The 14842-nt window shown below is 43.8% G+C and overlaps 1 protein-coding gene across 3 annotated transcripts in view; it reads right to left on the bottom strand.

Moving 5' to 3' along the window:
* ARHGEF6 (Rac/Cdc42 guanine nucleotide exchange factor 6) overlaps positions 1-7863 on the bottom strand; it is a 142875-nt gene extending 135012 nt beyond the window's left edge. For all 3 annotated transcript variants that reach the window (XM_036304946.1, XM_036304947.1, XM_036304949.1), the window contains exons 1-2: positions 7684-7863; positions 6344-6427 (exon numbers count right to left, since the gene is read on the bottom strand). In XM_036304946.1, the coding sequence (XP_036160839.1) occupies positions 6344-6427; positions 7684-7848 (249 nt within the window). In that variant the 5' untranslated portion in view covers positions 7849-7863. The remainder of the gene's footprint in view (positions 1-6343; positions 6428-7683) is intronic.
* Between the last annotated feature and the right edge of the window lie 6979 nt (positions 7864-14842).

Genomic DNA, 14842 nt, shown 5'->3' with positions numbered 1-14842 from the left:
TTAAAAAAAAGATGTGGTGGGGAGAAACCAATATGGCGGCATAGGTAAACACCGGAAATTGCTGCCTCACACAACCACTTCAAAATTACAAATAAAAGACAAAATGGACATCATCCAGAACAACAGAAAGGCTGGCTGAGTGGAAATTCTACAACTAGAAGGAAAGAGAAAAGCACACTAAGACTCAGAGGTGGTGCGGGAGTAAAGTGCAGAGGTACGGAGGGCCACGCATGGAAAGGGGCTGGCACCTGAGGACACAGTTGTCTTTTTCAATAGGGAGGAAGACACAAGCTCCTGACTGCTCTGAACTCCAGTTCTGGGAGAGTCTCTAGGGACCCAGACTCACGGAGAGAAACTGGACTGTCTGGCAGTGGACAGAACTCGAGGGCGGCTTTCTCTCAGAAGTGCTTGCAGCGATTACCGAGGGACACTGAGACCCAGGTCCTCTTAGGGTAGGACTGAGGATGAGCCATAGCTGTTTGCTCTGCCCTGTTGATTCCCTGAGGCCCCGCCCCGCCCAAGCTGTGCACAGAGGCTTTTACAGTGATACCAACAACAATCAAGGCTTAACTACAAGACTGTGCACAAAGCCCACAAAGGGGTGCACCAAGAGTGTCCATCCCAGGCAATTGGGGAGGCTGAGCCACTGGGCCCTATAGGACACCTAGCACAGAAAGCCACTCTATCAACACAGGGAAGCATAAAAAATGCAGAGACAAAGAAACAGGTCACAAATGATAGAAATGGAGGAAAGCAAACTACTGGATATAGAGTTCAAAACCACACTTATAAGGTTTTTTAAGAATTTTCTAGAAACTGCCAATAGATTTAGTGAGACCCTTGATAAATCTAGTGAGACCCTCGAGGATATGGAAAAGGACGAACTAGAAATTAAGCATACACTGTCTGAAATAAAGAATATTATACAGAGATCCAACAGCAGATATCAGCACAATTTACCATAGTACTGCAAGAATCAAGTCAAAGATTTGAAATATGAAGAAGTAAAAAGCATCCAACCGGAAAAGCAAAATGAAAAAAGAATCCAAAAATACGAAGATAGTGTAAGGAGGCTCTGGGACAGCTTCAAGTGTACCAACATACGAATTATGAGGGTGCCAGAAGAAGAGAGAGACAAGATTTGAAAACCTATTTGAAGAAATAATGACAGAAAACTTCCCCTACCTGGTGAAAGAAATAGACTTACAAGTCCAGGAAGCACGGAGAACCCCAAACAAAAGGAATCCAAAGAGGACCACAACAAGACACATCATAATTAAAATGCCAAGAGCAAAAGACAAAGAGATAATCTTAAAAGCAGCAAAAGAAAAACAGTTACCTACAAGGGAGTACCCATATGATTGTCAGCTGATTTCTCAACAGAAACTATGCAGGCTAGAAGGGAGTGGCAAGAAATATTCAAAGTGATAGCAAGAACCTACAACCAAGATTACTTTACCCAGCAAACCTATCATTCAGAATTGAAGGTCAGATAAAGAGCTTCACAGAGAAGAAAAAGCTAAAGGAGTTCATCACCACCAAACCAGTATTATATGAAATGCTGAAAGGTATCCTTTAAGAAGACGAAGAAGAAGAAAATGGTAAAGATAAAGGTTATGAACAACAAATACATATCTATCAACAAGTGAATCTAAAAATCAAGTGAATAAAAAATCTGATGAATAGAATAGACTGGTGAATATAATAGAATCAGGGGCATAGAAAGGGAGTGGACTGACAATTCTTGTGGGAAAAGGGATGTGGGGGGTGCGGGATGAGACTGGACAAAAATCGTGCACCTATGGGTGAGGACAGTGGGGGGGGGGGGTAAGGGCAGAGGGTGGGGTGGGAACCGGGTGGAGGGGAATTATGGGGGGGAAAAAGAGGAACAACTGTAATAATCTGAACAATAAAGATTTAATAAATTTTTAAAGATATTAAAAAAAGAATATAAAACGCTATAACATAATCATTTATATGAATTACATATATGAAATATAATGCAAATAATACTAAAAGCTATAGTTTTTTTTCTAAGCACTGTTTTAGCTACATCTCACAAAGTTTGATATGTTGCCATTTTCATTGAATTAAAAGTATTTTCTCAGAAAATAAAAAAGATGTGGTGTATACTAGTAGACATGGTGGAATATTATTCAGCCATGAAAAAGATGGACATCCTGCCATTTGCAACAACATGAGTGGACCTTGAGCACATTATTCTAAGTGAGATAAGTCAGAGAAAGACAAGTAGGGTATATCACTTATATGTGCAATCGAAAAGAAGTGAAACTTCAAAAAAAAAAACAGAAAGTAAAATGGTGGTTATCTGGGAATGAAGTAAGGGGATAAAAATTGATGTTGTTTGAGGGTACAAACTTGCAGTGAGTCATAGTGATCTAATGCACAGTATAATAAATATAGACAATGATATTGTACTATAATTGTTAATGTGGGCATATTACAATATAAATGTATCAAAGTAACACATTGTACACCTTAAATTTACACAATGTTACATGTCAAATATGGTCAGTTGAAAATAAGTTAATTTTTAAAACTTTGCAAAGATTTGTGTTTAGGCATGTCTCTTAGCTCTCTAGAATCTTAAAACTGGATGGTCCGTATTCATGGCTGCTGGGTGCACCCCTGCTCAGCTTTCAGTCTCATGTATTGATTTAATTAGACTTCCCTCAGGGTTCTAGGAGTGCCTCAATAGTCTCCTATATACTCCCTACAGGCATAATTTTGCATACAATATTACCTAATATTAACAGTAACATTGAGCAGCTAGTATGCATGCCTTATGTACAGTAATATATTAAATGCCTTAGATGTATTTTCTCATTTAATCCTTAAAACAATCCTATGCAATAGATATTATGGTTATTTTTTTTAATCCTCGCCTAAGGATATGTTTTTCATTGATTGTAGAGAGAGAGGAAGCGAGAGGGAGAGATAGAAATATCAATGTGAGAGAGAAACATTGATCAGTTGCCTCCCTTATGCAAACCCACAACCTGAATATGTGCACTGACCAGGAGTCAAACTCTCAACCCTTCAGTACAATGGGACAATGCTCCAACCAACTGAGCCACCCTGTCCAGGGCTGTAATATATGATTAATGTTTTCATTACACAGATAGGGAAACTGGAGCTTAAAGAGGCCAAGTAACTGTCTTGATCATCACTCTATTTCCAGTGCCTCATTCATATAGCGACCTCCCCATAAAAAAACAAATGAATAATTGATTTAGAGAGAGAATTCTGGAATATTGGGAAGCACCAGGAATCCTTCTTCCCACCTAGACAGCAATTGTACTGGCAGAATCTGTCTGATGTAACCATTTAGAGGTCTGGAGTTTATTCAAAGTTAATTTCAGTCTATTTCAGCTTTTAACATTGTAGCAGCTACCAATCCCCACACTCTCCAATCCCATGCCAGGAAGCAGTGCATGCATTCCAAGAGCTGTTTGCAGAAGCCAAAGTGGGCAATAAGACCTCATCCCCCGCCCCCCACCAAAAAAAGAGGCCAAGTAACTTTTCTCAGAGTCATATAGTCAGTAACTGACCAAGCCAAGACTCTGGCCAAAGTCTATCTAACTAGAGAAGATATGTGCTTAACCATGATGCCAATATTGCCTTATTACAATAGTCATATAATGTTCAAGCCAGCCTGAATTATCAAAAAGAGATTTAAAATATGCCAAGTGCCTTTTATTTAAAAAAATGAAAATTATGATATACTTTTTAGAAATACTTCTATTCAAAGTGGATAAAAGTATTTTAAGCATTAGTGCTTAAAGAAGTAAACATTAGTTATCAGACAAGTTCACTTTTATGAAACAACTCATTTTCCAACAATGCCCATGAGGTGTTTCTGTATTATCTAGTATTCTTAGAACTGCAAAGCAGCTTAATATACCTTCTGGCAGCTTCAGAGTGCAGAAATCATTGGCAACCTCACCATGTTTTTATTTGCCAAATAAAAATGAAAACACTATTACCTGTTCCATAGTAGCCGTCATTCTATAAGGGATATAGAGTGATCTCAGGCCATACCTACTACCTCAAAAGCCATACACACAGGTGCTCATGCTCACACATGTGAACATATGGACATGTGTGTGCATACACACACATAGATCTAAAATTGGGCAATGGAGAAACCTGGAATAAAATATTCTGAGACAAGCATAGCCTGATGCTATGGGTAACTTTAGGAAAAATTCTGAAGCAAGCAAAGTTTATGTAGGGCAAAAACTACTTGTATTGCTATTAATAATACTAGCTAACATTTGGAGAATACTATGAGAATACTATGTGTGAGAAACCCTTCAATGAACATGAATTTATTGATATCTCACACCAATCCTATGAGATAGGCACTGCTATTATTCCCACTTTACAGCTGAGGAGAATGAGGCATAAAGGTATTGTTAGGCCCTAGCTGGTTTGGCTCAGTGGATAGAGCGTCAGTCTGTGGATTGAAGGGTCCTAGGTTCGATTCCGGTCAAGGGCCTTGGTTGCAGGCACATCCCCAGTAGGGGGTATGCAAGAGGCAGCTGATCGATGTTTCTCTCTCATCAATGTTTCTAACTCTATCCCTCTCCCTTCCTCTCTGTAAAAAAATCAATAAAATATATTTTTTTAAAAAGGTATTGTTAGCCCTGGCCTGTTTGGCTCAGTGGATAGAGCGTCAGCCTGTGGACTGAATGGTCCCAAGTTCGATTCCGGCCAAGGGCACATGCCTGGGTTGCGGGCTTGATCCCCAGTGGGGGGCATGTGGGGGGCAGCCGATCAATGATTCTCATCATTGATGTTTCTCTCTCTCTACCTCTTCCTTCCTCTCTGAAATCAATAAAGAAATATATTTTAAAAATAAATAAATAAATAAAAATAAAAAGGCATTGTTAGGTAACATGTTGAAGTTCACAAAGCTACTGGTGAGAGAAAACTGAAACAGTCTAGTGTCAGAGTCCATGTTCAAACTACCACTAATACTTCCCCAGAAATACTACTACTAATGAATGTTTATACTCTTATGTCCCTGATCCTGTACTAAGCACTCTACATATATTATGTCATGCTAGAGGCCCAGTGCATGGATTCGTGCACCAGTGGGGTCCCTCGGGCTGGCCTTTGGGGATTGCGCCAAAACCAGCTCTCCAACATCGCCCAAGGGGTCCTGGGTTGTGAGAGGGTACAGGCCAGGACGAGGGACCCCACTGGTGCACTGGGCCTCTAGTATGCATATAAGATCTTTGGTTAATCTCTTCCCGCTCTCCGCCCTACCCCCTTTCCTCTGAGATTCATCAGTCTGTTCCATGTTTCCATGCCTGCGTTTTCTGCTCCTGCATTGAGTGTCTGCCCCGTGGTGGTCAGTGCACGTCATAGCTACTAGTCAGTTAGTCGGCCGGTTGGCCGGTTGCTTAGGTTTTCATATATAGAGAGACATGTTTTGAGGTTGGAGGTTTTAGTTCTAAATTATTATGCAGCATCTTATTTGATCTTTAAAACAACCCCATGAAGTACCTATTATTTGTGTCCATTTTACAGATAAAAATACTGAGGCCCAGCCCTGACTGGTTTGGCTCAGTGGATGGAGCATCAGCCTGCGGACTGAAGGGTCCCAGGTTCGATTCCGGTCAAGGGCACATGCCTGGGTTGCTGGCTTGATCCCCAGTGGGGAACATGCAGGAGGCAGCCAATCAATGATTCTTTCTCATCATTGATGTTTCTATCTCTCTTTCCCTCTCCCTTTCTCTCTGAAATCAATAAAGATGTATTTAAAAATAAAAATAAAAAAACTGAGGCCCAGAGAAGTGAAGTAATTTGGCACACAGGCAAAAGTATCAACTGAGTTTCAGTAAACCCCCTATAAGTACAGTAAGGATCCATGTAATATAAAATAATGCAACGTATGTTAATATACAATTTCTATCTCAGGGTCAGGTTCTCTCAGCTTTTCAAAGCCTCTGTCCTAAAGTGTTAATGGAAAAAAGTAACAATAGACTTTCCTTTCTTCCCAACTCAGGGGGAATACAGTGACCCTCTGAAGCAGCCAGTTCCCCTTAGTAGGGAAGCACACCATACAAGCTTTGTCACCAGAAGCCTGCTTTCAGGGCTTGGTATCTAAAAGAGTTTTGTTTTCTTTTGAAAATGGTTTCAGGAAAAGCCAAACTAGCAAGCCACCACTGGAGCCACCAATCTCAACCACGGTTTCTGTAAAATGCTTCCTCTATTTAACAGTGAAAATAAACCAAGAACTTTTACTACAATACTGTCTTCACTAGCAGTGAAAAAACAATGACAACAAGAATGGCAATCTGGGTGGGCTTACCTCCACTTGAAGGGTTACACATCCTTTCAGGAAGTCGTTGATGTTGTTGATGCAGTCAGCTTCTGTTTGGGGCTCCAGACAGTACTAGAGAAACATGGTCAAGTGTCACTTGGAGACTGTCATCCCAGATCAAACATACCATATTCACCATTCACTAATAACTGCACAGGCAGGCTTTTTTAAGGCAGGGAGCTACATTGCTGTCAATCCAGGAAGAGAAATAACCACCAAAGGAAGTGATGCAAAAATCTAAACGGTTGGTCTTTATTTCAAATGTCACCAAACCTTTAGTCTCAAGCCATCTCTACTTATAAACTTTTTCTCATGCTTTTTGCCTGAGTATGGTGATAGCAAATCAGAGAAACCCAGATAGGTTTTTGAGTTTGGTTTTGCTTTCAACTTACTACCTCGCTCCCTCCTCTTCATGATGATTTGTTCAAAAATATTTTACCCTTTGTTTTTCTCTGCATCTGATCACAAAAATCTACATTTTACCACTATTTTCTCACTGCTTTTTAAGTTTAAGAAATTATAAGTAAGTCAACTTTTTTCAATAAAAATACAAACTAGTTCAAGAAGGCAAAAGAACTATACTCAGAGTCACATTCCTGCTAACCTTAAGAACATAATTGCATTACCTTTAAATTACCTTTAAACTGACTTAAAGTGCCTGCTTTGAAAATTATTCATTCTCGTGACCATGGGTTTCCAACATTAAAAGTTTTGGCTTTTTAAAAGAGAATAAGGGTAGTTTCACTTTGAACACATGTTGTACTTGAAACATATATTTGGTTTTTATTGTTTTAACAAACCTATGTGCCATTTGGGATTATTTCTCCTAATTGCTAAATAGCCTCTCTTTCAATGGATATTTTATTCTTTTTGGAAAGAAAATCTACATTGATTTTAGTCAAACTGTCACTAAACACCATCAACATCTGTTATAAATCATCCCATTATTTCACAGACTCATATGTACCCCAAGTTTAAAACATGTCCTCTGTACACAGGGAGGTCACGTATCTCTATGACAGAATAAGCTTGTCAGGTTCGATGTTTTTTAGAATAAGCTTGTGATATGGGTGTTCTCTTTGTCCCCTAGTATCAGTGGCTTAAGAGTTTTTTTTATAATACTATTACTTGGTGGCCAATTACTAAAGGATAACATTTCATGTTCTGACTTTTTCAAACTACAAAAACAGTAAGAAAGAATATCCAACTCTTAGAAAGAGATTAAAGTAGGAGAAACCCAAGACTGGGACAACAGAAAATCTCAAGCATTACATTATTGCTGCTCTCTCACAGTTAGCACTCCTAAAGATACTGTAAATGTCCCTTACCTTTTCCACAGAGCCAGGCCTCAGTCTGTTGATCAGTTTGCACAGCACTACCCCATTTTTCAGCGAGGACTTCAAGAACTCCTCTGGATCACAGATAGTTTTCTTGGGAGAATCTAAAACTCCCAAGGATATAAGCCATGTCACGATTTGCTCTTCTGGATTCATTCCTTAGAACTGTACGCTCGGAACAGCTCTCTGGGGCAGCTGCAAGGACGAAGCCACATCCGCGATTGCATCTGCTGTTGTCTTCCTTTTTATGAGTTCTCTTCTGGTGCTTGCAGAGCAAAGCTTTAAAACAACTTTCTTAGACAACGTTGGAACTCACTCAAATTAAGGGATTTTAAAACCACAGAGATCACACTCAAAGATATGGGAAGAAAATTAATGTAAAAACCCTGGATAACACTGGTTTTCTTTTTCAAAATCTGCAAAACAAATTCATTAGAATAAAAAAAGAAGAAATACACACACGAACACACACCAAGGGGGGGGGGAACACAATGCAAGAAGCTGTAAGGGAAGGAAGTGAGGAGGATGCTGGGGAGGGAGGCAAAAGAAGGAAGCAAGCACTCTTGGAAAATAGAGGTGAGCCAGCACTTCAGGGGACCTTGAAAATGAGACACTCTTGGGCCAGTCTGGGAAAATGCTGTCAATAAATAGTCTAGCCCCAGTGAAAATCTGGCTTCTGTCAGGAGGAAGATGCCAACTGGCTCTTAGGTCAGACAGATCTGAGCCACATGGGGAGCTCTGCTGGCACAAAATGGCTCAAAGAAGGTAGGTTCATAAAATTATTCCATGAAATGGCCAAATCTCCGTCTCACAGAGATGGTGGGTTATGATCATTGCTTGCAAAACATGTTGAGTTGCATGGTGACACCGTGCCAAGCAAATGAAGATTGTGCCTGCTGTCAGCCATCACTGTATATAGTCAGAAGCGAAAGGAATGGCATTTTACTTTGCAGCCAAAAAGTTATGTTTAGGGAAATAGGCTAAGGATAACATCTGACATCCTGTTTACTTGCATTCTTGAGCAATTCTTTTTCTAAACCTGATTCCACTACACAATCCAGCTGCAGTACCCTTAGCAGAGGCTCAAGCACACTCACATAAATGGGGGGAAAAACACACTTGAAAACAGAACTTTTGAGAACAAAAAAGCACTTGTCCTCTGTCTATACTACAGTCTGGAAGGTTGATGTTTCCCCAACAATAAACACTTTACATTAAAAATGCTTCTCTGAAGATAAAAACTGGGCTATAATAAAAGTCCTTGAATTATTCTTGAACATTTTTAGAACCAGTCAAAATAGTCATACTATTGGGAAATTTATAAGGCCAACTTTAACAGTATGGCCTCCTCATATTGGTAAATGCATGGAACTCACCATCACTACCCATCCTCATACGTGGGATCCTCCTAAGCTTCAGAATCCTTTTCAACACATAGTAGGCATATACACACTACCAAATAATCAGCTTAGATTATCCTCTTAAATGTTTCCCAAAGCTTTCCCTACTTGCCCTGTCATAACACTTACCACACTTTACTATTATTACTTTTTGATCTGTCTCCTCTATCAGAATGTAACCTTCCTAGAGTAGGGGTCTTGTCTGTCTTGTTTAACACTGTTTCCAGCAGAATGCCTGGTACACAGCAGATGTTCAAAAATGCTGAATGAATGGATGAATGAACTCATATAATGTCCCAGGTATAGACACTACCTAATTATAACAAGGATTTTTTTATGTTTTAATGTCTTAAAACATTTTTCCTTGCTAATTATTTTTATACTCTTATTGAAGTATAACTGACATAATAAACTACATATATTTAATACTAGAGGCCCGGCACACAAAATTCGTGCACTTAGGGGTGTCCCTCAGCCTGGCCTGAACCCTCTTGCAGTCCAGGAGCCCTCAGGAATGTCTGACTGACGGCTTAGGCCCGCTCCTCATGGGGAGCGGGCCTAAGCCAGCAGCCGGACATCCTTAGAGCCACCTCATCCTTCTGGCTGAGCAGCGCTTCCCCTGTGGGAGCACACCAACCACCAGGGGGCAGCTCCTGCTTTGAGCATCTGCCCCCTGATGGTCAGTGTGCATCATAATGACCGGTCATTCTGACGTTGAGCTGAAAACTGGCTCTCTGACATCCCCCTAGAGGTGCCAAATTGTGAGAGGTCACAGGCCAGGCTGAGGGACCCCACTGGTGCACGATCTGGGCCAGGGAGGGACGAGGGAGGTTGGCCAGCCGGGGAAGGGCTGCAGGAAGGCTCCAGGGCATGTCCGGCCCATCTCGTTCAGTCCCTATCAGCCAGACCCCAGCAGCAAGCTAACCTAACAGTCAGAGCATCTGCCCCCTGGTGGTCAGTGCACATCATAGCAAGCCGTTGAGTGGCCTTAGCATATCATTAGCCTATTATACTTTGATTGGTTCAATGGCCAAATGGATGACCGGACACTTAGCATATTAGGCTTTTATTATATAGGATGTACAATTCAATTAATTTTGACATATGTATACACCTGTGATACAATCACACACACACACACACACACACACACAATCCAGATAAACCTTTCTATCACCCCCAAAATCATCCTTGTAATCTTTTAACCCTTCATCCCTTCCTTCTCCCAAAATCCCAGACAACCACCAATTTGTTTTCAGTTATATATATTATTTTGCCTTTTCTAAGATCTTATGTAAATGGAAGTACACAGTTTGGTACCTTTTTGTCTGGCTTCTTTCAATTAACATCATTCCTTTTAGATTCATTCATGTTGTTGCATCTATCTATAGTTCTATAACAAAGATTGGCCTCCAAATGATTGGTTTGATGTAATTACACTTATAAGCAAAATAGGTATAACCAATCAAAAGTTTTAATTGACCTTTGACCGATGGCTAAGTTCATGTAATGGAAATAAAATCAAAATCCATTTGTTGATAAAAGAAATTTCCAAATCTGACCTACTTACTTACATTTTTAAATGTCATTTGGACAGTTTTCACAATTGTTCATCAAAATTGTACTCTTGAGACAAATAAATTTGGCAGTATTGAGGTATCACTTACATTCTCTGGTGAAGACCAAAGAAGCCTGAGTAATTTCAGGAACTCAGCCTAGTTCAAAATAGATTTGAGTCCACTGAGGTCATCTGGATGAAAATCTGCCTCATTTTGGACACTGACTGTAGCAAATTACTCTAAGTCATCAAGCAAAATCAGAAAGGCAAGGTCTCCTCCTCAAGGCAGAAGAAATAGTTCTATTAGTATAAAGACTGGAAGTCAGGGTTGATATGTTCAAATGTCAAGAAAGCAAGGAATTCTGGGACAGTAGCAAGCATGTGGGTGAAATGAGCAACCATGAAACCCTGATTGGGTAAGGAAGCCAGTGATGACAGAAAGTATCTGATCGCCGAAACCGGTTTGGCTCAGTGGATAGAGCGTCAGCCTGCGGACTGAAAGGTCCCAGGTTCAATTCCGGTCAAGGGCATGTGCCTGGGTTGCAGGCACATCCCCGGTGGGGGATGTGCAGGAGGCGGCTGGTCGATGTTTCTCTCTCATTGATGTTTCTGACTCTCTATCTCTCTCCCTTCCTCTCTGTAAAAAATCAATAAAATATATTTAAAAAAAAAAAAAAAGAAAGTATCTGATGAACTGGGGAATCAGGGAGGAAGGTTGAAAGACTGGAGGTCACAGCAACACAAAGAGCAGACTTCACACAAAGGCATGAGTGAAAAAAGCAAAAGTCTCTCACTCTACTTCAGATACTTAATACCATACACCATGAGCCATAACCTGTGTCCTCACTGGCTTTCCTACCTCCACCTTCTTGTCTAATGAACTCTCTGGCACAGCAGTTTGGTTGATTTTCCCAAAACACCCCTTTAATAGTGTAATAGCCCTGCTCAATAACCATCAAAGGCTCTCCATCACCTAAAAAGATGATTTACAAACAGCAATGTACAAAAATAATCATCTTGTGTGGGAAGGAGAAAGGAATGAGTGGAACTTGAGCCAAATTAGGTAACATTTTATTAAAAACTAGAGGCCTGGTGCACCAAATTTGTTCATGATTGGGGCCCCTAGGCCTGGCCGGCAATCAGGGCCCATTGGGGCCAGGCCGATCAGGGCCGGGTCAGAGAGGAGGCGATGGTTGCTGGGCTAGGCGCAAAAGGAATGGACGCCAGATGCCGAAACTGCCATTATCGGTGCCCTGCCACCATTCAGTTCCCTGCCTCCCCCCTCCTCCTTCCCTTGCTGCGGCGCCACCACTGTGGAGGGCAAGCAGAGGGCCAATCGGGGCCTGCCGGCCAGGAGGAAGAACAGGGCATGTGAGGTTGGCTGCTGGCCCCAAGAGGGAACTGGCCTTCGGCCCCCCTGGGAAAGGGGTTGCATCTGCCACCACCCACCCCTGATTCCCCATCCCAGTGAGGGACCACGGGAGTTTGACTGGCCGGGGGAGATTGGCTGTGGGTACACACTGACCACCAGGAGGCAGCTCCTGCATTGAGCTTCTGCCCCCAGTGGTCAGTGTGCATGATAGAGACTGCTCGTGCCAGTCGTTCTGGTCGCTTAGGCTTTTATATATATATAAGAGGAAATATGCAAAACGGGTCATGACCAAACAGGAGGAGGTGCGCGAGCAGGTGAGGCCCAGAGTGGAGACGAAGACAGAGACAGGGGGCTGGTGAGCTGCCATACCCCGGCTCGGGCTGGCCCCCCAGAGCAGAAGCGAACACAGATAGGGACAGGGGGGCCGGCCCGCAGCCTCCACTGCCGAGCCCAGGCCTGGAGAGGAGACAGCAGGCCCGTCTCCCTCCCACCTCCTGCAGAATCAGTGCGGGTCCCTCCTGGCTCCCGCAGAAGTGGCGTGGTTCCGTCCTGGCTCCTGTGGGTGCCAGCAGCTCGCTACCACTTCTCACGGAAGCCGCACAGCTCCCGTGGAAGCAGTGGGCAGCCTACTGAGCACGATATCATGCAATGGGCTACTAGTATCCTATCTAATAAAAGAGAAACATGGTAATTAGCATACGTCCGCTACCCTTCCCATTGGCTAATCAGCGAGATATGCAAATTAACTGCCAGCCAAGATGGCGGCCGGCAGCCAGGCAGCTTGAAGCTAACATGAGGCTTGCTTGCTTCAGTGACGGAGGAAACCAATGTTCCCCGCCTGCCGCTGTCGGCCTCTGAGCTTGCAGTTTGAAACATTGTTACAAATATAGAAGCTAAACAAAACCCCAGAAACCTGCTTTCAGCCCACCGGGATCTCAGAGCTGGAGTTGATACAGTGTTTCGATTACAGAACCCAAACAAACCAGATACCTGCTTTCAGCATCAGAGGCCTCAGAGCTGGAGCCAGAGCTAAAGCTGGCCCAGAATAAAAAAGAAAAAAAAAGAAAAATAGGAGCAGTTGGGAGCTTCAGTCACCCGCCAGCCTGAAAATAGCCCTCAGCCCCTCACCCAGGCTGGCCAGGCACCCCAGTGGGGACCCCCACCCTGATCCAGGACACCCTTCAGGGCAAACCAGCCAGCCCCCACCCGTGCACCAGGCCTCTATCCTATATAGTAAAAGGGTAATATGCCTCCCAGCACCGGGATCAGTGTGACAGGGGGCAACACCCAAACCCCCTGATCGCCCTGAGGCTCTGTGTGTGACAGGGGGTGGGGCCACAACCTCCCTATCCGCTCTGCTCTGTTCGTGACAGGGGAAGGCACCCCAACCCCCTGATCAGCCCTGCTCTGTGCCTGATAGGGGGGAGCTCCCCAACCCCCTGATCGCCCTGTGGCTCTGTGTGTGACAGGGTGTGGCGCCCCAACCCCCCCCCCCCCACGGTCCCTGCTCTGTGTGTTATGGGGTAGAGCCATAACCTCCCCATCGGCCCTGCCCTGAGTGTGACAGTGGTGGTGCCCCAACCCCCTGATTGGCCCTGCTCTGTGCGTGACAGGGTACAGAGCCCCAACCCCCCTGATGGGCCCTGATGTGTGCGTGACAGGGGGTGGCGCCGCAACCTCCCTATCGACCCTGCCTTGAGTGTGACAGGGGGCGGTGCCCCAACCCCGCAATTGGCCCTACCTTGAGCGTGACTGAGGGTGGCATCGCAACCTCCCAATCCGCCCTGCTCTGTGCATGACAGGGAGCGGCTGCCGGGAGCCGGTCCATCCTTGCTGTTTCAAAGGACCTGGCATATATGGCATACTGTTCTTAATATGTTTGCTCACCTTCTTGGCACTATGTGTTTTAACCAAGGTCTCCTCTCTGAGAAAGGTTGTTTCCCCAGGTAGGGATTTTCCCCTGAAGTTAGGGAGGGAAGAAAACCTCTTAACTAAGTGCCAGGTGGGTAATTAATCACTTTAACTACGAACAATCATGCTTAAGCTACATAATCTTTACTCCCTGGAATGGAGATAAGAAACGCCCTAACCTTTGTAATAGAGATTGATAGGATTGAATCAACTGGTATAAATACAGATGTAATAAGACAGCAAGACACAGAACTTAGAATACGGAACCAAGAGAGACAGAACCTAGGCACAGAACCTACACAGAACGTTCTCTAGAGACAGAAGAACTTCGCTGGAGAGAACATGGCAAAAGATCCTGGACAGAAACTGGCCTCAGAACCTAGAGACAGAACCTAGGGAGAGAACATGGCAAAAGATCCTGGACTGAACCTGACTACAGAAATTGGCAAGAGAACCTGACTAGAACCTGGTAACTGAACCTGGCTGGAGAACCTGGACAGAACCTGGCTGGAGAACCTAGCAAGGGAACATGGCTACAGAACCTGGCTGGAGAACCTGGAGAACCTAGCAAGAGAACATGGACACAGAACCTGGCTGGAGATCCTAACCAGAACTTCGCTGGAGATCCACAGCACAACCTCTCTGGAGATCCAGACCAGAACTTGGCTGGAGATCCTGGCTGGAGATCCTGGCTAGGCTGCTGATCAACTGAACACTGTCTCCGTGTCATTCCTTCTTCGCCGACTCCATCCACACCTTTGGGGACCCCTGGACCTGCTGGGGTTGGACCCCAGCAAGCAGCGTCCCAACTCCCCAATTGGCACTGCTCTGAGCCCGACCAGGGGCTGTACCTAGGGATTGGGCCTGCCCTCTGCTGCCGGAGTCCAACCCCAGCAGGTCCAGGGGTCC

Source organism: Myotis myotis, unplaced genomic scaffold, assembly GCF_014108235.1.
Source record: "Myotis myotis isolate mMyoMyo1 unplaced genomic scaffold, mMyoMyo1.p scaffold_m19_p_4, whole genome shotgun sequence".
Classification (NCBI taxonomy): domain Eukaryota; kingdom Metazoa; phylum Chordata; class Mammalia; order Chiroptera; family Vespertilionidae; genus Myotis; species Myotis myotis.
The sequence above is the reverse complement of the archived record's forward strand: the minus strand, read 5'-3'. Positions and strand labels throughout refer to the sequence as shown.